This window comes from Scyliorhinus torazame, chromosome 16 (assembly GCF_047496885.1).
Source record: "Scyliorhinus torazame isolate Kashiwa2021f chromosome 16, sScyTor2.1, whole genome shotgun sequence".
NCBI lineage: Eukaryota > Metazoa > Chordata > Chondrichthyes > Carcharhiniformes > Scyliorhinidae > Scyliorhinus > Scyliorhinus torazame.
The window spans coordinates 36,382,023-36,408,139 of NC_092722.1; the positions used below are offsets into that span (position 1 = coordinate 36,382,023).

General features: G+C 46.4%; 1 protein-coding gene and 1 pseudogene across 5 annotated transcripts in view; both read right to left on the reverse strand.

The window, feature by feature from the left end:
- Positions 1-26,117, reverse strand: part of nbl1 (NBL1, DAN family BMP antagonist) — a 43,708-nt gene that overhangs the window by 2,317 nt on the left and 15,274 nt on the right. For 3 of the 5 annotated variants that reach the window (XM_072478255.1, XM_072478254.1, XM_072478258.1), the window contains 2 exons: positions 3,493-3,684; positions 974-1,085 (listed from right to left, as the gene is read on the reverse strand). In XM_072478255.1, coding sequence (XP_072334356.1) covers positions 974-1,085; positions 3,493-3,680 — 300 coding nt within the window. In that variant the 5' untranslated portion in view covers positions 3,681-3,684. Of the gene's footprint in view, positions 1-973; positions 1,086-3,492; positions 3,685-11,082; positions 11,153-25,369; positions 25,495-26,117 lie in introns of those variants that run through there. The other 2 variants (XM_072478257.1, XM_072478256.1) reach the window with 2 other exon arrangements.
- Positions 2,904-3,109, reverse strand: LOC140393396 (U2 spliceosomal RNA; annotated as a pseudogene).

The following is a 26,117-nucleotide window of genomic DNA, read 5'->3' on the forward strand; positions in this document are numbered from 1 at the left end:
AGGCACGGGGAGAATGTGCAAACTCCACACACTCACCCATGTCTGGAATTGAACCCGGGACCCTGGCGCCGTGAGGCAACAGTGCTAACTCGGTATTCTCAAGTTTGGAATTTAAAAGACTGCAGTTTGCAGGAGTCTAGGAAAACTGAGGGAGGGTGGTGAGGGGCTCCAGAGTTTTGAGGTCCTGGGGAAGGATTGTGGTTAGCGTCGGAGACAGCGCGATGAGTCTTTATTGATCGGAACAATGAAATTGTCAGGGAAAATGGAGTTCATGTCCAAGATCAGGCGCGATTATATTGAATGGCGAAGCATGCTCGATGGTCTGCTCCTGCTCCTGCTTCATGTGTTCTTGTGTTCGGCTTTTGTGAGGGAAGCACAGCGGTTGGCACTGCTCCATCACAATGCCAGGGACCTGGGTTCAATTCCGACCTTGGGTGACTGTGTGGAGTTTGCACGTTCTGCCTGGGTTTCCGCCGGGTACTCCGGTTTCCTCCCACATTCCAATGATGATCAGGTTAGGTGGATTGGCCATGACAAATTGTCCAAAGGTTAGGTGGGTTACAGGGATAGGGCTGGTTATTAGGCACAGGTAGGGTGCAGACTCGATGGGCCGAATGGTCTCCTTCTGCATTACAGAGTGTCCAACAGTTAGATGAGGTTACGGGGTTACACAGATAGGGTGGGGGAGTGGGCCTGGGTGTGCTCTCTTTCAGAGGGTCATTGCAGACTCGCTGGAATGACTGGCCTCCTTCTGCACTGTAGGGATTCTATGATGAGTGCATGGGATGGGGTATTTGGGAAACAACAGAGGAAAAGATCAGAGGGGCACTGACCATAGTGATAGACAAAATGGAGAGATAAGACAGGATACCATGCAGAAAATGTAACTGCTTGTGCTTTTTGATCAGGTAGGAGGGACTTAGGGGTAAGACAGATTGCAGGTCATCAGACTGGGAGACAAACAGTTACTTACGATTTCCCACATGGACTGTGCTGGCATGCAGGAGTCACAGTGAACGAGGGACTCGGTGGACTGTGGAAAAGTGTTGGGCACACTGTAGCTGAAACACTGGCCAAGGCATGCTCTGAGGGAGGGACAAAAGCAGGGTATGTTGTTATATCACTCAAATTGTTCTTATATGAAGATGATAATTAATTTTTACTGCAATAAAACTGGACCAATCCCTTTATCCGATAAATCGGCGATTATTGTTCAACTACACCTGGAAAGATGGCATGAAATTGTTCGCACTTTTAAAGTGTTTTACCCACTTCCCTCACTCATGGGACAATTCTCCATGTGAGCCCAGATATACAGCATTAGAACACAGAACATACAGTACAGAAGGAGGCCATTCGGCCCATCGAGGCTGCACCGACCCACTTAAGCCCTCACTTCCACCCTATCTCTGTAACCCAATAATCCCTCCCAACCTTTTTGGTCACTAAGGGCAATTTATCATGGCCAATCCACCTAACCTGCAGGTCTTTGGACTGTGGGAGGAAACCGGAGCACCCGGAGGAAACCCACGCAGACACGGGGAGAACGTGCAGACTCCGCACAGACAGTGACCCAGTGGGGAATTGAACCTGAGACCCTGGCGCTGTGAAGCCACAGTGCTATCCACTTGTGCTACCGTGCTGCCCCATTGGCAAGCTAATCTATAATGTTACTTATTATATTTCACGATGGAATGAATCGCTGGAACAAAGGGAACAGGCCACTAAATGGAAGTACCTCACAATGAAACAACTCTTCATCCAAGCACTAGGACCCCAGATTCCCTGTGAATGGTGTGATATTTTAATGATGCCTTTTACAAGTTGCAGTTCTAGGAAGACTGACAGTCCATCACTGTGTCACTGGGTACCGTAGCACTCATTCACACAGTCAACCTGTTCCCACTATGTGCCCGGCCAGATGAAGGGCAGATGCACCACATCTGTCACCAGAGAGCCGGCCAATTGAAACCTCATCAAGGCCATTAGACATCCAGCTGCTGAGTTCAAGCAGCAAACAGCCCAAGACTCCAAATCTGCAACACTGGGGTATAAATGCTTTGCAGCCTCTCACCCCTTGATGCCACCTGGCCGGGATTGTTTGAGTCACTGCAGGAACAGCTGAGGTATTTTCAAGAAAGAATGTGTCATTTTATGGCAGATTGACATGAACAGCAGTTTTTTTAAGATCAATGTTGAATGTTAAAATTATCATTCATCCATTTCCAGATCTCCACTTACTGAAGCCGAGACAAATCGCTGGATAATAGACGGCCTTTAATCTTTATTACAAAGCAGCTCACACAATTAAATTCTCTGTGTCACTTTCCCAAAACATATTAAAATAACAGCCCTGAGGAACAGCAGAAAACTAATCAGCCCACTGAGCCCTTTTGCACTACCCACATATCCCTCTATTTCTCTTCTGCATTAATCCACCCAACTGTGCCTTTGGGAAGCACCTGAAGGCCTTCTGGAAGGTTCAGAAAAGATCTACCGGAATAGTTCCAGAGACCAAGGATTTTAATTACGTGGAGAGGTTGGGGTTGCCAGGGTCGTTGTCCTCAGAGCAGAGAAGGGGGTATGACGGAGGTTTTTAAAATCATGAGGAGGTCTCGACAGAGCATTTAGAGAAAAAACATTTCCCATTGGCAGGAGGGTGTGGAACAAGAGGACACCCGTCTATTGATGATTGGAAGCAAATTTTGATCTGGAATGTACTTTCCCAAAGGCAGATTCAATCATGGTTTCCAAAAGAGAACTTGATAAGTACTTTGAGGACAAAACAATTGCAGGGCTACGGGAATAGAGTGAAGTGGGGGGGGTGAAACTGTGTGGATTGCTCCTGCTGATGACTGGAATGGCTTCTCTCTGTGCTGTAAACATGCAATGATTCTTTTTTTTTTAATTACTTTTCCTGAGTTACAAAGCCAGGGTTCAGAGTGGGGTCAGGGGCAAACCCCTAATCCAGCTCCTTGCCTGCTCCAAAAACCAATTCAAATTCAAATTTAATCCAATTCATGGTCCCCACAAGAGAGACATACCAGATCTGGGCCAAAAGGCAGAGCAGATACTACACTTGATCTTAGCCAAAAGGCTGAGAAGCGATGATACCATGCAATGGTTCTATGAACTTATTGATATTGTGCACTTTGATGACCTTCCCTCGGAAGCTGCTCCCCAAATTGATGACTCTTTGGGTAATAAAGGTCCTCCTAATTTGACTTCTTACCCCTAACTGAGGATGATGGGTGTACACACTGAATTTTTCCGAGAATGTAGTGGGGGCTAACTGTAACCATAATCTCTAAGGAGAAGATGGTTAACCAACTGGAGAAAAAGATTGCTGGAGGGCTGGAAAAGACATTGAGGAATATAGATATTTCCTAAACATTGGGATGGTCCAGATAGATCGCACATTTGGAGATTTTTCTTTAACTCAAATGCAATTTGAATGGCTATTCGGATACAGTGATGCTTTTTTATACCTACCTGTTCTGGATGGACTTTGACTCACATCCGGTGTGGCCAACTATCTGGGTGATATTCTTTGCCTCGCACCAGGCACTTTTATCAGGAAACAGCGCCAGTTTATTGATGGGAGGAGGCGCCGCAACAACGAGAGCTGGAAGCAGAATGCCCAACAGGGACCAACACATCATAGTCAACTGCTCCACCATGGTCCTAGAGAGAAAGGATGCCAATCAGCAATGAGTAGTCATCTCAAAGAATAGCCCAGACCATGAAATGAAAATCGCTTATTGTCACAAGTAGGCTTCAAATGAAGTTACTGTGAAAAGCCCCTAGTCGCCACATTCCGGCGCCTGTTCGGGGAGGCTGGTACGGGAATTGAACCGTGCTGCTGGCCTGCCTCGGCCTGCTGTCAACCTGAAGGAGCAGAGAGGAGCTCCCCAACTGTTTCATCTGTGGAGCACGTCCTCTTTCCCGCTTCCTGCCTCCCCTCTGTCCAAATCCACTAATTGGTTCCAATTTCTCCCATTTGGTTTTAAATGCCATAGACACTTAAAAAATCACCAACAAGGGATTTCTGAGCACAAATGTTTTTTTTTACTCTCACTAGGCATTACATTAACACTGCAATGAAGTTACTGTGAAAAGCCCCTAGTCGCCACATTCCGGCACCTGTTCAGAGACACGGAGGGAGAATTCAGAATGTCCAAATTACCCAACAGCACGTCTTTCAGGATTTGTGGGAGGAAACCAGAGCACCCGGAGGAAACCCACGCAGACACGGGGAGAAGGTGAAAACTCCACTTGGACAGTGACCCAACCTGGGAATCCAACCTGGGACCCTGGTGCTGTGAAGCAACAGTGCTAACCACTGTGCTACCGTGCCGTCCATGTAAAGTCATTTTTGAAGCAGAAAGGCATTGTGACGAGCTGCAGTTTCCAATATCACAGTTTCATTGTGTTGGAGTAAAGGATGTGGATTTGGCCCAATTTAACTCGCTCAGATGCGCATACGAACATATGAATCAAGGGCAGGAGTAGGCCACTCGGCCCCTCACATTTAATAAGGTCATGGCTGATCGGATTGTAACCTCCCACCTACTCCCCATAACCTTTCACCCCGTTGTTTACCAAGAATCTATATACCTCTGTTTTGAAAACATTCAAAGACTTCCACTGCCTTTTCAGGAACAGGATTTCAATCTCACAACCCTCTGAGAGAAAAAATATCATCTCATCTCGGTCTTAATTGGGCAAGGCCTTAATTATTTTTAATAAATTTAGAGTATCCAATTAATTTTTTCCAATTAAGGGGCAATTTAGTGTGGCCAATCCACCTACTCTGCACATCTTTTGGGTTGTGGGGGCGAAACCCACGCAAACATGGGGAGAATGTTCAAACTCCACACGGACAGTGACCCAGAGCCAGGATCGAACCTGAGACCTCGGCGCCGTGAGGCAGCAGGGCTAACCCACTGCGCCACCGTGCTGCCCTAAGATCTTACTTTTAAACAGTGACCCCTTTTCTAGACGCTCCCACATGAGAAAACATCCTTTCCACATCCACCCTGTCAAGACCCAAACCCCTCAGGATTTTATATGTTTCAATCTAGTTGTCTCTTTCTCTTTTAAACTCCAGCAGATACATAGAACATAGAACAGTACAGTACAGGCCCTTTGGCCCACGATGTTGTGCCGACCATTTATCCTAATCTAAGATCAACCTAACCTACACCCCTTCAATTTACTGCTGTCCATGTGCCTATCCAAGAGTCGCTTAAATGTCCCTAATGACTCTGACTCCACCACCTCTGCTGGCAGTGCATTCCACGCACCCACCAGTCTCTGTGTAAAGAACCGACCTCTGTGTAAAGAACTCTCCCCTATACCTTCCTCCAATCACCTTAAAATTATGTCACCTCGTGACAGCCATTTCCGCCCTGGGGAAAAGTCTCTGGGTATCCACTCTATCCATGCCTCTCATCACCTTGTACACCTCTATCAAGTCACCTCTCTTCCTTCTGCGCTCTGGTGTGAAAAGCCCTAGCTCCCTCAACCTTTCATCATAAGACATGCCCTCCAGTTCAGGCAGCATCCTGGTAAATCTCCTCTGCACCGTCTCCAAAGCATCCACATCCTTTCTATAATAAGGCGACCAGAACTGGACACAATATTCCAAGTGTGGTCTAACTAGGGTTTTATAAAGCTGCAGCAAAACCTCGCAGCTCTTAAACTCAATCACCTTACGCCTTCTTAACAACCCTATCAACCTGGGTGGCAACTTTGAGGGATCTATGTACGTGGACCCCAAGATCCCTCTGTTCCTCCACACTTCCAAGAATTCTGCCTTTAACCTGTATTCAGCATTCAAATTCGACCTTCCAAAATGAATCACTTCACATTTATCTAGGTTGAACTCCATCTGCCACTTCTCAGCCCAGCTCTGCATCCTGTCAATGGCCCGTTGTAACCTGCAACAGCCTTCAACACTATCTACAACTCTACCAACCTTCATGTCATCGGCAAACTTACGAACCCACCCTTCCACTTCCTCATCCAAGTCATTTATAAAAACCACAAAGAGCAGAGGTCCCAGAACAGATCCCTGCGGGACACCACTGGTCACTGACCTCCAGGCGGAATACCTTCCATCCACTACCACTCGCTGTCTTCTTTCGGCCAGGCAATTCTGTATTCAGACAGCCAGATTTCCCTGTATCCCATGCCCCTTTACTTTCTGAATGAGCCTACCATGGGGAACCTTATCAAATGCCTTACTGAAATCCATATACACCACATCCATCCCCGACCTTCATCAATGTGAAATACAAACCTAGCCTGTCCAATCTTTCATCATAAATCAACCCACCCAATCCAGGTATTAGTTTAGTAAACCTTCTGTGAACTGCTTCTAATGCATTTACATTCTTCCTTAAATACTGAGACCGATACTGTACACAGTACTCCAAATATGGTCTCACTAGTGCCCTGTACAAAAAAGCATAACCTCCCTACTTTTGTATTCAATGCCCCTCGCAATAAATGATAACATTCTATTCCCACAGTTTCAACAACCTGTCTACACATGGAGTACGTGTTGTCTATGCCCCTCACATCAGCACATTTCAGATATTTGATTCCACTGGAATGACACAACTCAAACAGCACATTTGGGTCCATGGCCTCAAACGCCCAATGACATTCACAAAAAGACAATTGATTGGGTTAAACCTCTTCTGGACCTATAGAGTTGGCAGCTCCATCCTCTCCTTTGGGATTGAAAAAGGGACAGAATAAAACACAACATGATGACACCCAGATAGTCACACAGGACATATACTGCAGTAACATTAGCATTTAAATTACACTGCAATACAACAGTGATGGCTCCCTTTTTCATCCTACTCCGGTAGGAAGAAGGGATTGATTTAAGTACTTTTTGGATAGTCCTTCTCATTTTTCAAAGTTGCAAAAGATCAGATTATAAAGTTTATCATTTCTAAAAATCCTATTGAGCTTTTACAAGAGGAACGGTGACATAGTGATGATGAACTTCCTAAAGTGCCCTTCCCTCTGCTAGTTCACCAATGGTTTCATTACCACAAAAACACACATAAAGAGGTTCTAATTTGAGTGTGTTTTGCTGATTACTTTAAATTTATGCCCTCTCATTTACCCACTTTCACAAGCGGGAACAGTTTCTCTCCATCCACTTTGTCCAGATCCCTCATGATTTTGAATATCTCTTTAAAAAAAATCTCCTCTGAATCTTCTTTTCTCTGCCTCTAAATCGATTTAGGGTTTCCTCCACTCGGCCTGCGAAGAATAGTTTATTATCTGCCTTAAACTTTCTGGTTTCAACCTGGTCAGGTCGTGGGGTTCACTTTTGTCCTATAGCCCAAGAGGAATTTTGGGAGGGAATAAAAACAGGAAGTGCTGGATAAACTCAGCAGGTCCAGCAGCATCTGTGGAGGGAGAAACAAAGTTGACATATCGAGTGTAATTCACCCAGGATTGTATTCCCTGAATAACATCATGCTGGAACAGTCAATCTATCCTGAACGGTGCTCCCCCCCCTCACACCAAACCAGCTGGATAAAGTGATTCTTCATTGAAAACATTCCAGTAAGCATTCACACGTGACTTGTTGGAATGGTTGTGTTTACATGAACTCAGCCAAGGTTGGTTGTCTGAAATCTAGGACCAGGACCATGTGGATTGGCAGGTTAACATGGTTAATCACCAAGCACAGAGAGGGTCAAGGGGTCAAACTTTTGGATTCCTGCCAAGCCAAGAAAGAAAACATAGGCTCTCCAAAGATGCAAAAAGAAAATAAGACACAGAGTGAGAGCTCTCTAACTTAAGGGTCAACAGGTTTCAGGAAAATGACTAGCTTCAGAAGAGTATTTGGGGATCGTGTTACATATATGGTTATTTTCTATGTTACAAAGTTCATTGCAGTTAGAATTTCACCATAAAAATTACTCTGCTCATACATTGTACGTAAAATAAATCAGCTTGTCGATTTATAATGAGCCTGATCCACTAGAATGCGATCTAGCCCTTTTCAGAAGATAGGGTACAGGTACATGAGCGACACATGTGTGAGATCACACAACGTAGGATTTCATTGTTACAACCCCCTACCCAGGTCATTGTTATAAGGCTCAATTTCAGGCAGTTTAAGGTAATCTTTCAATGGTAAGGAGTGCAGGGGTCACTTTCGGCTTGATGCTGAATCGGAGAGCAGATCTAGCCCAGACACAACATTTAAAACAGCCCCTTATCCATTCTGCATGGTTTAGTTGAATTAAAGTACTTGATCTGAGCTGCACCATTCTGAGCTCCCTCCTGATCCAACAAGTCCTCCCTTCAGCTGGGTTGGTAAGTGAAAGAAATTCCAGGCTGCTAGACTGTGTCCAGCCTGCTCTCTGCTCTGGAGCACAGAATGGATTATTGAACATCTTTTACTTGTCTGTTACAACCAGGGGGCAATTTCTCAGTCTTCCCAAGCGTGCAAAGGCTGGCGGGGTGAATTTTGAGACATGACTGTCTCCCTCACCTCACCCACAATACAAAACAAAACACAACATAATTGGTACCAGGCTCACAATAATCAGCTGCACATTTCGCTGGTCAAACTTATGTGCTCAGCAAATTAGAAAAGGCTGAACATGCAAAAGAAAGAACATCCTCTGGATGTGGAACATGACAGAACATGAATCACTGCTCCTTTCTCCTTAGTGTCCCATATTTGAATTTGCTCAATGTAACCAGTTAATCGGCACCTCGCGATCACCACTCCTTTCGGGGAGGCAATGCTGATGTTCAGTTCCATGGCAAGAACACGAACTATTTTCTTCTCAAATATCCGCGAGGCTTACATCTTTATCTCAACCTCTCTTTCTCCACGGTTACACATTGGACGGGATTTTGCAACAAAACAGTCAGCGCTCGCAGTCATTACTCCATCGAGACTGACAACATCTTTTGTTAGTCTGCATGTGCCTGATAGCACAGTACTCCAGAACCTGCTGGCAGGTAGTCAACACTATTCCATATTGAAGTCTCCATAGACATAGATCATGTATATGTTATGTTGCCCTATTATGTATTTTCTTTATTCCCTTTTCTTCTCATGTACTTAATGGTCTGTTGAGCTGCTCGCAGAAAAATACTTTTCACTGTACCTCAGTACACAGGACAATAAACAAATCCAATCCAATCCAATCCAATCAACAGGAAATCAGAGACCGCGCAAAAACATTTAGGCTTACACTTTTAGTCTCACTGTGAAAATCCTTCAAACAGTTGCATCTTTTTTTTTTCTATAAATTTAGAGTACCCAATTCATTTTTTCCAATTAAGGGGCAATTTAGCGTGGCCAATCCACCTACCCTGCACATCTTTGGGTTGTGGGGTAAAACCCATGCAGACACTGGAAGAATGTGCAAACGCCACACGGACAGTGACCCGGGGCAGGGATCGAACCTGGGACCTCGGCGCTGTGAGGCAGCAGTGCAAACCACTGCACCACAGTGCTGCCTTCAGTTGCATCTTGTTGAATGAAGTAACTGAGTCTCTAACAGCATAATAGGTTTATAATTACTACAAAACATCCTCACTGGCCCTGCAAAGCCAAATTTTATACTTGTGAAATGTCAACTTTTTTCTTCATGATACAAAAATTCCACATATTCTAAAATTTCCTTTTGCCGTTAATGATATTTTATCATTTCTCTTACTTCGATCATAATTAATTATTTTACGATGTGAAATATTTGAAGTAAAAGTGAAGAGTAGAGAGCTTTTACCTTCCTGGTTTGCTGTCTGTGAGAATACTTCAATGTGATTGGCTGCTTGCCCTGTTTGACATCGCTGCTCATGATGCCTAGAGATGCCCTTGACTTGGCACCAAATTCAAACTGTCGTCAGGAAAGGGGAAACGTCGGGAAAGGGGAAAAGCACACCACAAAGATCCCCAGATCCTTTCTTCAAGATCGCTTCACGGCGGACCACAAAATCTGGTCCATTAAAGGAGGCAAGGAGCAGTGGTGAACTGAGGAAAAGTAGTGAATAGCTGTCAACAAACGAAGGAAGAGAAGACAGGAAGACCCAGTACAGGAAGACTCACTGTACTGGATGTGTTCAATAGTTAAGCGGCTCTTGGCTTGTGTGATGAAGACATGAGTGGAGGCACAGGGTATATAATCAACAGGAAGAACAAGATGATTTTCACGGCAAAAGAGGGACAGTAGCCATAAAAACTGTAGTGGAGAATTTCTTCATAACTGTAAATGTAGCAATTTAAAGAAAATATTTCTTTTCCATCAGTAATGTATTTCTGCAAGTTTCGGTTACTTAAGGAGGCCAGTTGTCTTTAAAATGTGCTAACTGTGTTTCATTATAACCTAATTGGTTAATCTGTTTAAAATCAGTTGCATGTATGGTAAGTTGCAGCCAGAGTGTATCTCCAAGAGTCGCATGTGGCCCCTATCATTCTCCAATGTTAGTTATGTCACTGTGGGCAGGTACAAAGTGTAGAGAGAGCATTGTCACTGAACTCCACCCCAATGGCCAAGGGAGAATTGACACGGGATCCACCCAATGACCAAGGAAACATCACTGTGTCTCTCACACAGCAGGGCGAGCATCACCACGTCTCTCACACAGCACATCACCATCCTCTACCCTTGTGAAAGGGAGCAATGGCATAGGAGTCACCTAACCTACTTGAATAGGACCTATCATCAGGTCCCACAACAACAATGGTACAGGGAAGAAAGCTGGACCTTCACAGTGACTGCAGTGGTTTCAGAATATGGAAAGCTGGTTCCTGGCAGGGGCAGGACACAAGAATAAGTCATGAAATTGAATGAGACTAGCAATGTCTTGCAAAACAGAAGAGAATAACTAGCCACGAACAAACTTCCTTATTTAGACAAATAATTGTAAAACGCCACCACTTATGCCAAATACGTATCGCAATATTATTTGCATGGAAATTACATTATTGGTTTTACAGATAGTGCTATGCTGTCAGAATTGGCAGGGGAGGTAAACGCAGCAATTAAAATTCATCACACAGAGAAACTTTAAAGTTTACTTAACTGGACTGGCACCGACACAGGACCTTAACTCTCACAGATTGAACACTGGCTCTCTACCAGTCACAACTACATTCCTCAACAGCCAAATGGAGCAAAGGAGCCTGGAGTTTATAGAGCTTTTCCAAACAGACCAAAATAATCAAATCCAGAGCATCAGTTATTCTTAAGCAGTCAACAAGCATGTTATAATCAGCAATAAGTAGTTGGAACAAGCAATATAAACAAGCATTAACCGTCCCAAACAAAATATCACATATCCCCAGAATTATTCCCATTCCCAAAATAGCCATTCCCTTTTAATAAAGCTGCCCCTATACTCAGTGCTGCCACACGTCAAATTCATTCACTTTGGTTCCACCTATTTCCCTGTAAAGATGCCAAACCTTTGATGTGATGTTAACATGTCGTTCGTCACAGGGCAAGACAGTGACAGACAACACAAATTGGATCACGAATGCAAAAGCAAAACACTGATTGAAATCTGAAATAAAAACAGAAAACTCTGGAAAAACTCAAGTGGTCAGGCAGCACCTTTGGAAAGACAAACAGAGTTAACGTTCCAGATTGATGACCTTTCATCAGAGCATCTCATAGCAAGTCATCAAGCTGAAGTGTTAACTCTGTGACTCCCTGAAACAATTTAAGGTGGTCCACAGAGCGCACTTGACGGGGGCGAGATTGAGTAGGTTCTTTGGGGTAGAGGACAGATGTGGAAGGTGTTCAGGGAGTCCGGCGAACCATGTCCATATGTTTTGGTCATGCCTGGCACTGGAGGGGTTCTGGAGAGGAGTGGCGGGAGCAATATCTCAGGTGGTGAAAGTCCGGGTCAAGCCAAGTAGTGGACGAACCGGGAGTGCAGGAGGCGAAAGAGGCCGGCATTCTGGCCTTTGCGTCCCTAGTAGCCCGGCGAAGGATCTTGCTAATGTGGAAGGAGGCGAAGCCCCCCAGCCTGGAGGCCTGGATAAATGATACGGCTGGGTTCATAAAGTTGGAGAGGATTAAGTTCGCCTTGAGAGGGTCTGCGCAGGGGTTCTACAAGCGGTGGCAACCGTTCCTAGACTAACTCGCGGAGTGTTAGAGGAAGGTCGGTCAGCAGCAGCAGCAACCTTGGGGGGGGGGGGTTGGGGGGGGGACACGTCCTGGGAGGGGGGGAGGAGAGGGGGGACTGCCTGGGAGGGTGGATGAGCAAGAGATAACATGAAGGGTTGGGGAAACTGGCACGTACGGGTGAGGGCCAGTGTACAAAGCTGTGTAAATATATCATTTTGCCATGTATATATCTTGCTCTGCGCGATTTCTCATTTATTTTTGTTACGGGGCGGGGGCGGGGGGTGTTATTGTTTGTAAGGGAGAAAAATTGTGTTAAAAAACTTTAATAAATATATTTTTTTTTTTTAACTCTGTGACTCTTCCCGTAGGTGCTGCCTATTGTTAGCTCCCCGACCACCAATTTAAACATCTACTCCCTCCACCACCGATGCATAGTGGCAGCCTTACCAGCTACAAGATGCACATCAGCAACTCACCAAGGCTTCTCCCAAACCCAAGACCTCTTCCACCTAGAAGGCAAGGACAGCAGATGCATGGCAACACCTCCACCAGGAAGTTCCCCTCCAAGCCGCTCACCATTCTCACTGGGAACAGAATTGCCTTTTTTTTTCCACTGTCACTGGGTCAAAATCCTGGAACTCCCTCACTAACAGCACTGTGGGTGGACCAACACCATGTGGACTGCAGCGGTTCAAGAAGGTGACGTACAGGCAGCATGGTGGCACAGTGGTTAGCGCTGCTGTCTACAGCGCTGAGGACCCGGGTTTGAATCCCGGCCCTGGGTCACTGTCTCTGTGGAGTTTGCACATTCTCCCTGTGTCTGCGTGGGTTTCACCCCCACAATCCAAAAAGATTTGCAGGACTGCCCCTTAATTGGAAAAAAATAATTGAGTGCTCTAAATTTATTTTTTTTAAAAGGTGACGTACCACCACCTTCTCACGGGGCATTTAGGGATGGGCAATAAATGCTGCTCTAGCCAGCGATGCCCGCATCCCATGATTGAACAAATATGAAAAGAGACCAGCTGAGTTATTCCAGCATTCACTGTTTATAGAATACAAAATACAGGTCCTATCAGTCAAACCCCAAATTCCAAGATTCCATACAGTCCTCTGGCCGCCCTACAGCCAATTAGTACGTTTAGGACTGGGGTGAGGTGGAGTTATTTCACACTAAACGGTTGTGAATCTCTGTCTGAGTGGGTTGTGGATGCTCCATCATTGAATACACAAGGCCAGGATAGGTTTTGGTCTCTCTGGAATTCGAGGGATATGGGGAGTGGGCAAGAAAGTGGACCTGAGGCCCCAAATCAGACATGATCATATTGAATGACGGAGCAGACTCGACAGTCCATAAGGTGTACTCCTGTTCCTATTTCATGTGTTCTTCTACACCAGGGGCTGGTTTGGCTCAGTGGGCTGGACGGCTGGCTCCTGATGCAGAGACACTAAAACAGTGTGAGTTCAATTCCTCTACCAGCTGAGGTTATTCACAAAGACTCCGCCTTCTCAACCTTGCCCCTCACCTGAGGTTTGATGATTCTCAGGTTAAATCACCACCAGTCAGCTCTCCCACCTCAAAGGGGAAAGCAGCCTATGGTCACCTGGGCACCTTTACCTTTAATACAGAATGAATTGCAGCAAATCATTAAGTTGATTTCAATAGATGCTCCCATACCAATCACCTCTACCATGGAGAAGGACATGAGCAGAAAGGTCAGGAGAACATCATCATCTCCTTGTCCCTCTTAAATCAGGCACCATCCTGACTTGCATGCCTATTGCCATCACTATGTCAAAAGTATTTCCTCGTATTTCCTACCTAGCATCACTGTGGGAGCACATCAGCCCAGGACTGTAGTAATTGAAGAAGCCATCGTTTTCTTAGGAGACCAAAGGCTCAATAATGCGCGTGGATGATCCAATATTAACCAGGCATCCCGTGAACATTTTTTAAAAACAATCAAAGGTGAGTCTGACCTTTTCCCTCACTTGAAATCAATGCGAGCGTCCTCCCAACAGGAGATCTCAAGCAGAAATCCTGATTGACTCTCTACTGCCTAGTCCCAGAGCACTGATACCAATTACTGAGTCCCCATCTGACCAGCATAGGTCAACTTTCAAATACAGGCTCTTCAAGTCTGTAACACTACGGGTGACATTTTTACCCAGCTTGCCATCCGCGCACCTTCCAGTGTCCTGCTAATGTTATTTCAGGAACTATTTTGTGGTCTAAAGCTGTTAGTCTAATAATGGAATTAATTAATCTATGTTTACTAAGGATCTCTGTGGTTCTATCACATCAAACATCGTGTTCACGTAAGCGAAGACCTAGATGTCAACTATCTGAACTGCCCATACACAGTGAGACTTTGATGCCTGTTCCTGGTCATTGGCACCTTGCTCTGCCCAGCTACACCATGTACAGCTATAGACTGCACAGCAGCTGTGTACACCTCCGTTTAACATTTCAACTACATGGGCACTGAATGGAGTAACCTTTGCCTCATCACACACTAAAACTGGGCACCACAATTTAGGAAGGGTGTGAAGGCAGCGGGGGGGGGGGGATCCAAAGAAAAATAGATTTACAAGAGTGGTTCCAGGGATAAGAGACTTTTTTTACAAGGATAGTTTGACGAAGCTGGGGCTTTTCCCGTTAAGGAAGGCCAGGAGAGATTTGTTCGAGGTTTACATAATCATGAGTGGCCTGGATAGAGAATATGGGGAGAAACCCAAATGAGTCACGAACCAGAGGGTACAGATCTAAGGTAATTGGCAACAGAAGCAATGACGAAATGAGGGGAAATTATGTTACATAGCAAGTGGTTAGCACCCAGAATGCACTGCCTGAAAATGTGGTGGAGGCAAATTCAATCCTGGCTTGTCAAAAAGGGAATTGGATCATTATCTGAAGAGAAGACATTTTCAGGGCAGGGGTGGAGGCAGGGGTATGGAACTGGCTAAGGAGGTTTTACAGAGAACCAACAGACACAATGAGCTGATTCGCCACCTCCTATGCTGTTATCTATGTATGGTCCTGTAACTGACCTATTTTATTCTGACAGATCAAGTTAATTCCTTCACTCGGCTATTGCTCATTTAAAAATGTGTTTGCTTTGATTATTTTGGCCTGTTTTGAAAGGTTATATAAACTCTGAGGTCTATCTAATCAACTTGGCCTGATGGAAGCAGCAGATTTGGCTGCAAGACACAAATTTGAACTTTCCAGTTGTTTGGCAACATTTTTTCAGCAACATGTTTTTGCTGACAAGGAAAACTCCATTCTCACAGTTTTAGAAGGAGACATATGTGTGTGTTAGAGGGTGTGTGTGATGAGAAGGTGTGTGTAAGTGTTTGACTGTGTATGTGTGTGAGAGCGTGTGTGTGAGAGAGAGGGTGTGTGTTAAAGGGTGTGTGTGAGAGAATGTGAGTGTGTGAGAGAGAGTGTGTGTGTGAGGGTGTGTGTGAGAGGGTATGTGTGTAAGTGTGTGTGAGAGGGTGTGTGTGTCAGAGAGAGGGTGTGAGTGTACGGGTATGTGTGAGAGGGTGTGTGTGTAAGAGGGTGTGTGTGTAAGTGTTTGACTGTGTATGTGTGTGAGAGCGTGTGTGTGAGAGAGAGGGTGTGTGTTTAAGGGTGTGTGTGAGAGAATGTGAGTGTGTGAGACAGAGTGTGTGTGTGAGGGTGTGTGTGAGAGGGTATGTGTGTAAGTGTGTGTGAGAGGGTGTGTGTGTCAGAGAGAGGGTGTGAGTGTACGGGTATGTGTGAGAGGGTGTGTGTGTAAGAGGGTGTGTGTAAGAGGGTGTGTGTGTGTGAGAGAGGGTGTGTGTGAGAGAGAGGATGTGTGTTTAAGGGTGTGTGTGAGAGAATGTGAGTGTGTGAGAGAGTGTGTGTGTGAGAGGGTATGTGTGTAAGTGTGTGTGAGAGTGTGTGTGTGAGAGAGAGGGTGTGTGTTTAAGGGTGTGTGTGAGAGAATGTGAGTGTGTGAGAGAGAGTGTGTGTGAGGGTGTGTGTGAGAGGGTATGTGTGTAAGTGTGTGTGAGAGGGTGTGTGTGTCAGAGAGAGAGGGTGTGAGTGTACGGGTATGTGTGAGAGGGTGTGTGTGTAAGGGGGGGGTGAGAGAGGGTGTGTGTGTGAGAGAGGATGTGTGTTTAAGGGTGTGTGTGAGAGAATGTGAGTGTGTGAGAGCGAGGGTGTGTGTGAGGGTGTGTGTGAGAGGGTGTGTGTGTGTGTGTGTGAGAGTGTGTGTGTGAGAGAGAGGGTGTGTGTTTAAGGGTGTGTGTGAGAGAATGTGAGTGTGTGAGAGCGAGTGTGTGAGGGTGTGTGTGAGAGGGTATGTGTGTAAGTGTGTGTGAGAGGGTGTGTGTGTCAGAGAGAGAGGGTGTGAGTGTACGGGTATGTGTGAGAGGGGGTGTGTGTAAGAGGGTGTGTGTGTGAGAGAGGGTGTGTGTGAGAGAGAGAGGATGTGTGTTTAAGGGTGTGTGTGAGAGAATGTGAGTGTGTGAGAGAGTGTGTGTGTGAGAGGGTATGTGTGTAAATGTGTGTGAGAGTGTGTGTGTGAGAGAGAGGGTGTGTGTTTAAGGGTGTGTGTGAGAGAATGTGAGTGTGTGAGAGGGAGTTGTGTTAGAGGGTATGTGTGTAAGTGTGTGTGAGAGTGTGTGTGTGAGAGAGAGGGGGTGTGTTTAAGGGTGTGTGTGAGAGAATGTGAGTTTGTGAGAGAGAGTTGTGTGAGAGGGTATGTGTGTAAGTGTGTGTGAGAGTGTGTGTGTGAGAGAGAGGGTGTGTGTTTAAGGGTGTGTGTGAGAGAATGTGAGTGTGTGAGAGAGAGTGTGTGAGTGTGTGTGTGAGAGGGTATGTGTGTAAGTGTGTGTGAGAGGGTGTGTGTGTCAGAGAGAGAGGGTGTGAGTGTACGGGTATGTGTGAGAGGGTGTGTGTGTAAGGGGGGGGGTGAGAGAGGGTGTGTGTGTGAGAGAGGATGTGTGTTTAAGGGTGTGTGTGAGAGAATGTGAGTGTGTGAGAGAGAGGGTGTGTGTGAGAGGGTGTGCGTGTAAGTGTGTATGAGAGTGTGTGTAAGAGAGAGGGTGTGTGTTTAAGGGTGTGTGTGAGAGAATGTGAGTGTGTGAGAGCGAGTGTGTATGTGAGGGTGTGTGTGAGAGGGTATGTGTGTAAGTGTGTGTAAGTGTGTGTGAGAGGGTGTGTGTGTGAGAGAGAGAGGATGTGTGTGAGTGGGCAGCATGGAGGCGCAGTGGGTTAGCCCTGCTACCTCACGGCCCCAAGGCCCCAGGTTCGATCCCAGCTCTGGGTCACTGTCTGTGTGGAGTTTGCACATTCTCCCCGTGTTTGCGTGGGTTTCGCCCCCACAACCCAAAAGATGTGCAGGATAAGTGGATTGGCCACGCTAAATTGCCCCTTAATTGAAAAAATAATTTTTTTTTAAAACAACTGTGTGTGTGAGAGGGTGTGTGTGAGGGAGTGTGTGAGAGGGTGTGTGAGAGGGTATGTGTGAGGGTGTGTGTGAGGGTGTGTGTGAGAGGGGGGGTGTGAGGGAGCATGTGAGAGGGTGTGTGTGAGGGAGTGTGTGAGAGGGTGTGTGTGAGAGGATGTGTGTGAGGGAGTGTGTGAGAGTGGGGTGTGAGGGAGTGTGTGAGAGGGTGTGTGTGAGGGAGTGTGTGAGGGAGTGTGTGAGAGGGTGTGTGTGAGGGAGTGTGTGAGAGGGTGTGTGTGAGGGAGTGTGTGAGAGGGTGTGTGTGAGGGAGTGTGTGTGAGGGAGTGTGTGAGGGAGTGTGTGAGTGGGTGTGTGTGAGGGAGTGTGTGAGAGGGTGTGTGTGAGGGAGTGTGTGAGAGGGTGTGTGTGAGGGAGTGTGTGAGAGGGTGTGTGTGAGGGAGTGTGTGAGAGGGTGTGTGTGTCAGAGAGAGAGGGTGTGTGTGAGAGAGTGTGTGAGAGGGAGTGTGTGAGAGGGTGTGTGTGAGGGAGGGTGAGAGAGGGAGTGTGTGAGAGAGAGTGTGTGAGAGGGTGTGTGTGAGGGAGTGTGTGAGAGGGTGTGTGTGAGGGAGTGTGTGAGAGGATGTGTGTGAGGGAGTGTGAGAGGGAGGGTGTGAGAGGGTGTGTGTGAGAGGGAGTGTGTGAGAGGGTGTGTGTGAGGGAGTGTGTGAGAGGGTGTCTGTGTCAGAGAGAGAGGGTGTGGTTAAGGGTGTGTGTGAGAGAGAGAGTGTGTGTGTGAGAGAGGGTGTGTGTGTGAGAGAGGGTGTGTGTGTGAGAGGGTGTGTGTCAGAGAGGGTGTGTGTGTGAGAGAGGGTGTGTGTGTGAGAGAGGGTATGTGTGTGAGAGGGTGTGTGTGTGTAAGTGTGTGTAAGAGAGAGGGTGTGTGTATGTGAATGTATGAGGGTGTGTGTGCATGTGTAACTGTGAGTGTGCATGTGTAACTGTGAGGGTGTGTGTAAATATGTGTGTGTGGGGGGTGAGAGAGTGTGCATGTGAGAGCATGGGTGCGTGAGAAGGTGTGTGTGTGAGTGTGTGTGTGTCTATGGGGTGTGCGCCTGTGTGAATATGTGTTTGTGTGAAAGTGAGAATGTATGAGTGCGTGTGAGTGTTTGTGTGAGCCTGTCAGGAATGTGTATGTGTATGAGTGTGTGCATGTGTGGGCAGCACGGTAGCACAGTGGGTAGCAATGTGGCTTCACAGCGCCAGGGTCCCCGGTTCAATTCCCGGCTTGGGTCACTGACTGTGAGTCTGCATGTTCTCCCCGTGACTGCGTGGGTTTCCTCCGGGTGCTCCGGTTTCCTCCCACAGACCAAAGACGTGCAGGTTAGGTGGATTGGCCATGCTAAATTGCCCTTAGTGTCCATAAAAGCTTAGGAGGGGTTATTGGGTTACGGGGATAGGGTGGAAGTGAGGACTTAAGTGGGTTGGTGCAGACTCGATGGGCCAAATGGCCTCCTTCTGCACTGTATGTTCTATGTGTGTATGTTTGAGTATGTATGTGTGAGTGTTTCAGAAAGTGAGCATTTCGGGAACAGTGACCATAATTCAGTAAGTTATACGGTACTGTTTGATAAAGATAGGAGTAGTCCTCAGGTGATGGTGCTAAATTGGGAGAATGCTAATTATAACAATATTAGGAAGGAACTGAAGAATCTAGATTGGGGACGGATGTTTGAGGGTAAATCAACATCTGGCATGTGTGAGGTTTTCAAATGTTAGTTGATAGGAATTCAGGACCATCATGGTCCCATGAGGAAGAAGGATAAGTATGGCAAGTTTCAGGAACTTTGGATAACAAGGAATATTGTGAGCCTAGTCAAAAAGGAAAAGGAAACATTTGTAAGGGCTAGAAGGCTGGGAACAGATGAAGCCCGTGAGGAATATAAGGAAAGTAGGAAGGAGCTTAATCAAGGAGTCCGGAGGGCTAAAGTCATTGGCAGACAGGGTTAAGGAAAATTCCCAAGCCAGGGAAAGGGTTGGCCCATTCCAGGATGGGGGAGGGGATCTATGCCAAAGGAAATGGGTGAGGTACTAAATGAGTACTTTGCATCAGTATTCACCAAAGAGAAGGACTTGGTGGATGATGGGTCTGGGGGGGGGGGTCTGTCAATAGCCTGGGTCACATTGAGATCAAAAAGGTGTTGGGTGTCTTGAAAAACATTATGGTAGATAAGTCCCCAGGGCCTAGGGCGACACTGTGGCACAGTTGTTAGCACTGCTGCCTATGGCACTGAGGACCTGGGTTCAATCCTGGCCCCGGGTCACTGTCTGTGTGGAGTTTGCACATTCTCCCCGTGTTTGCGTGGGTTTCACCCCCACAACCAAAGATGTCCAGGTTAGGTGGTTTGGCCACATTAAATTGCCCCTTAATTGGAAAATAATAATTGGGCACTCTAAATTTATTTTTTTAAATGTCCCCAGGGCCTGATGGGATCTACCCCAGAATACTGATGGAGGCAAGGGAGGAAATTGCTGGAGTCTTGCCAGAAATCTTTGTATCCTCACTGTCTACAGGTGAGGTCCCAGAGGACTGGAAAATAGCTAATGTTGTTCCTTTATTTTAAGAAGGGTAGCAAGGATAATCCAGGAAATTACAGGCCGGTGAGCCTTACGTCATGTGGTAGGGAAATTATTGGAGAGGATTCTTTGAGACAGGATTCACTCCCATTTTGAAGCAAGTGAATGTATTAGCGAGAGGCAGCATGGATTTGTGAAGGGGAGGTCGTGTCTCATTAATCTGATCAAGTTTTTCGAGGAAGTAACAAAGATGATTGATGAGGGTAGGGCAGTGGATGTTGTCTACATGGACTTCAGTAAGGCCTTTGACAAGGTCCCTCATTGCAGACTGGTACAAGAGGTGAAGTCACACGGGATCAGAGGTCTCCATTCATTGCAGTTTGCCTATCACCGCAACCGGTCCACAGCAGACGCTATCTCACTGGCTCTGCAATCAACACTCGAACACCTCGACAACAAGGACACCTATGTAAGACTGTTGTTCATAGACTACAGCTCCGTCTTCAACACCATTATCCCAACAAGACTAATAACCAAACTCCGCAACCTTGGACTTGACCCCTCCCTGTGCAGCTGGATCCTCGACTTCCTCACCAACAGACCGCAATCTGTCAGGATAGGCAACAGCACCTCCTCCACAATAGTCCTCAACACCGGAGCCCCGTGAGGATGTGTGCTCCGTCCTCTACTGTACTCCCTATACACACATGACTGTGTGGCAAGATTTAACTCCAACTCAATCTATAAGTTTGCGGATGATACGAATGTGGTGGGCCGCATCTGAAACAACAACGAATCAGACTACAGGAGGGAGATAAATCACTTGGTGCATGGTATACCGAAAGCAACCTCTCTCTAAATGTTGGAAAGACCAAGGAACTGATCATCGAACTTCAGGAAGCGCAGCACGACACACACTCCCGTCTGCAGCAATGGCTCCGAAGTGGAGATGGTCGATAGCTTTAAGTTCCTGGGGGTCACCATCACCAACAGCCTGTCCTGGTCCACTCACGTTGATGCAACAGTCAAGAAAGCCCAACAACGTCTCTACTTCCTACGGAAGCTGAAGAAATTTGGCATGTCTGCATCGACTCTCACAAACGTCTACAGATGTGCGATAGAGAGCATTCTATCCGGCTGCATCACAGCCCGGTATGGCAACTGCTCGGCCCAAGATCGCAAGAAGCTGCAGACTGTGGTGAACTCAGCCCAATGCATCACACAAGCTTGCCACCCTCATATTGATTCTGTATATACCTCTCGCTGCCTCAGGGAGGCAGACAATATTATCAGAGACCCCCTCCCACCCAGGCATTGCCTTCTTCCAGACCCTTCCATCAGGCAGAAGGTACAGAAATCTTAAGACTCGCACATCCAGACATAGGAACAGCTTCTTCCCCACAGCTACAAGACTCCTCAACGACTCCCCCTCGGACTGATCTGTTCCCTGTAAGAACACTATTCACGACGCTCTATGCTGCTCTTGCTCATGTATTTGCTTTGTTTGCTTTGTTTGGCCCCTTGTTCCGCACTGTAACCAATCACTGTTTTGTCAATGTATCATTTGTCAATGTTCCCTGTTGATTATTCGTGTTTCTGCTATGTACGTACTGTGTCCATTCCTCGGCCGCAGAAAAATGCTTTTCACTGTACTTCGGTGCATCCAATAAATCAAATCAAATCAAATCAAGGTGAGCTGGCAAGATGGATACAGAACTGGCTCAGTCATAGAAGACAGAGGGTAGCAGTGGAAGACTACTTTTCTGAATGGAGAGCTGTAACTAGTGGTGGTCCGTAGGAATCAGTACGTGGACCTTTGCTATTTGTAGTATATATAAATGATTTGGGGGAAAATGTAACTGGTCTGATTAGTAAGTTTGCAGATGACACAAAGGTTGGTGGAATTGCGGATAGCGATGAGGACTGTCAGAAGATACAACAGGATATAGATCGGTTGGAGACTTGGGCGGAGAGATGACAGATGGAGTTTAATTCGGACAAATGTGAGGATATGCATTTTGGAAAGTCTAATACAGGTGGGAAATATACATTAAATGGCAGAACCCTTTAGGGTATTGACAGGCAGAGGGATCTAGGTGTACAGGTCCACAGGTCACTGAAAGTGGCAGTGCAGGTGGAGAAGGTAGTTAAGAAGGCATATGGCATGCTTGCCTTCATCGGCTGGGGCATTGAGTATAAAAATTGACAAGTCATATTGCAGCTCTAGAGAACTTTAGTTAGGCCACACTTGGAATTTTGTGTTCAATTCTGGTTGCCACACGGTCAGAAGGATGTGGAGGTTTTGGAGAGGGTGCAGAAAAGATCCACCAGGATGTTGCCTGGTAATGGATATGAGGAGAGGTTGGATAAACTTGTTTTTTTCTCACTGATATGACAACGGTTGAGGGGCGACCTAATAGCAGTCTACAAAATTATGAGGGGCATGGACAAAGTGGATAGTCAGAAGCTTTCTCCCAGGCTGGAAGAGTCAATTACATAGGGACATAAGTTTAAAGTGCGAGGAGCAAAGTTTAGAGGAGATGTACGAGGGAAGTTTTTTACACAAAGGGTAGTCGGTGTCTGGAACTCGCTGCCAGAGGAGGTGGCAGTAGCAGGTATGATAGTGACGTTTAATGGGCGTCTTGATAAATACATGAATAGGATAGGAATAGAGGGATACAGACCCCGCAAGTGTAGAGGGTTTTAGGTTAGTCGGCGCTGGCTTGGAGGACCAAAGGGCCTGTTCCTGTGCTGTGCTTTTTGTTGTTCTTTATTCTTCGAATGTGTATGAATGTGTGTGGGTTTGTGTATATGTGTGAGTTTGTGTCTGAGTGTGTGTGTGTCTGTGTGAGTGTACGAGTGTGTGTTTGTGTGTATCAATGTGAGTATGTCTGCATGAGTGTTTGTGTATGAATTTATGTGTGCATGTGAAAGAAGGTGGTTCGCCCAGGACGAGGCTATTCCATTGCACTTTGGCTGACGCCTGCGATGTCCCCAAATGCGGGATACTCAACTGCAAAATTTGTGGTAGTGGGGGATTGTGTTCAAGGGTGGCATAGTAGCAGAGTGGTTAGCACTGCTGCTTCACAGCGCCAGGGACCTAGGTTTGAATCCTGACTTGGGTCACTGTCTGTGCGGAGTCTGCATGTTCTCCCTGTGTCTATGTGGGTTTCCTCCGGGTGCTCCGGTTTCCTCCCACAAGCCTCGAAAGACGTGCTGTTAGGTGAATTGGACATTCTGAATTCTCCCTCTGAGTACCCAAACAGGCGCCGGAGTGTGGCAACTAGGGATTTTCACAGTAACTTCATTGCGGTGTTAATATAAGCCTACTTGTGACACTAATAAATATTATTTTGTGAGTGCGCAAGTGTGTGTGTGAGTGTCAATGGGCTGAATTCTCCACCCCACCGGGCCACATTTTTGCCTCGATCCGCTGGTGGTCAATGGGGTTTCCCATTGTGGGACAGCCCCACGCTGTTGGGAAACCCCCGGGCGCCGGCAAAACGGAGAATCCCGCCCAATGTGTATGTGAGAATGTGTATGCGAATTTGTGTGTGTGTGTGAGTAAATGCTATGTAAACCCTGGCCTGCTGTCCTTATACAGACAGTTCCACCCCTCCCCCAAAACTGCAGGAATTATGGCTACCGTCCCTGAATATTTTTGGTATGGGTGCTCTTTCGGAGCATCGGTGCAGACTTGATGGGCCGAATGGCCTCCTTCTCTCCTTCTGCACCTTAGGCATTCTATAATTCGACGATATATATATGCATCTACACACATTACCCACCCCTTTGTGTACACAAAAGCCCCAATTAGAAGGGAACAATATTTTCTCACAATCCTTTGCATGGCAACATGTTGCATTGTATCATTTAGTGGAGCCCCTTCTGGACTGTTCATTTCAAAATGTCTCACTTTCTCACTAATTCCTACTCTAGAGACAACGGGAGAGCTCTGGACAAATAACATTTTACTGATGTCCAAGTTTGTATTTATTCAACGCTCAGTGTGAATATTATCAATGCACAACATGAATTGAGCTGCCCTAGGCTGTGAATGGGATTCCATTTCCATTTGGAACAACTCACAGGCAGAAAATGGACAGGAGTGAAATTGGAACGCAGGGGGTGGATTTACCATCTCATTCTAGTGGCACCACCAATTTTCCTGTGGTACCCACCAGAGTTAGGCGAGCGTCTCGTTGATCTATGAAAATTGTGATCCTGTGACATGCATAGGACCCCAGTATCCTTACTACCGGCTGGACAGAGTGCCCTCTCTGTGGACGAGCTGCTCAGCAAAGCTGGCAGAAGAGGAGCCCCTTGAAGAAAAAGTGCTCAAATTATTCTTGTGACAGAGGGATGCCGGATGCCACCTCCGCCTGAACAATGTCAGCCCCTGGCACTGTAGGCTTCCCTCCCCGCGTTCATAAGCACTTTCCCACACTCACCAGTCCTTTCTCAGGCTGGATTGGCTTCTTGGCCATCCAATGTTGCATTGGGCCACCCGTTCAGATGTGGGTCTTGTTATTTATGTGATATCGAGGCTTTGCCCTTGAAATGGAGCAGGCCTCTCTCTCTGACACTATCAAGCAGCTCTGGCACTTCAATGGTTAAAATCTACTCCATGGGACCTCACGCACACCACTGCGATAAGAGCTCCTTCCTCACACGTAATTTCAGCCGATGGTAACACTGACAAAAGTGAAGGTTGTTATCGTTCCACGGCACCAGATCAATCACTTTGGTCGACCCAAACGTTCACCCAACTATTTCAAAATGAATCAGTTCAAAAATAAATCTGGGACCTGAACTCAACCTGTCACCTGGGAGTTCTTAAATAGAATTGAGGTACAGATCATGATCAAATTGAGTGGCAGAACAGGCTCGAGGGGCTGAATGGCTTTTTTTTCTGTTCCTGTGAAATGGGGTAAGAAGTATTAATGGAAGATAAACCACAAATAACATTTGGGGGATAATAAACACAAGGAATAAGCACAGGAGTAGACGTGTCGAGCCTGCTCAACCATTCAACATGATCATCGCTGACAGACATACCCTGCAGTATCAGTTACTAACACACCTAATTAACCTGTTCACTTAATAGATTAGCCATTCTCTTTTGCTCCTCCTAAACTTTAAATAGCCCATTCAACACCCTGCACTCATTCTGTCCGCCCTGCGCTCATTCTGATTGAATCAAAATATTGTACCGACTCCCATATACTTTCCTGAGACCTTCAAATTGAGGAATCCTTCATCTTCCTTAGTTATTCTTTCCTCATATAGTTTACGGGCTTTCGAAGTACCAGCTTGGAGTCAACTAATCACCACCTGGTTTACCCCAGCTTCTCCTTTTCGATCTTGACAATGCCCTGCGCTGAATATTTTAACCCTTCACCTGGGTTTGTCAATGATGAGAGCCAGATCCTGTTTGCATATTCAGTTTACAGCCCTGGAACAGATCGGGAAACATAATGCAACACATTGGAACAGCAAGTGAGATCAATGCATTTGCTCCAATACAGTCACTGAAAGCATCTCTACAACTGGACAGTGGTTGCTCCTCGGGGCCCCATATAATGAACCCTTTGTGTTCCCCAGGTGGAGCACCCAGTGGGGATCTAGTACACTGAAGAGATAGAAACTGGCCACTCGGTCAGGGAACAGGGCAGGGACTGATAGCAGGTGTGGGACAGAGTGAAGAACAAGGATGAAAGAGCATGGTGAAGAATGGGAGATCGATTGTTGTGATTGGCTACAGGATCATAGTCACGGTATAGAGATCACAAAATGAGGGGCTACGCAAATCCAATGCAAAGAAGGGAGTGATTGTTAGTCATTGCAACCCACTTGGATTCTAATTTTGTTGTGCTAACTGGAGCCAGAGAACATCTGAAAAAGGAGCTTAACTTCAAAGAGCATGATTACATTCCCAAAAGTCCCAAACTTTCAGCAGCTTATTATCTGTCACATTACTTTGTTA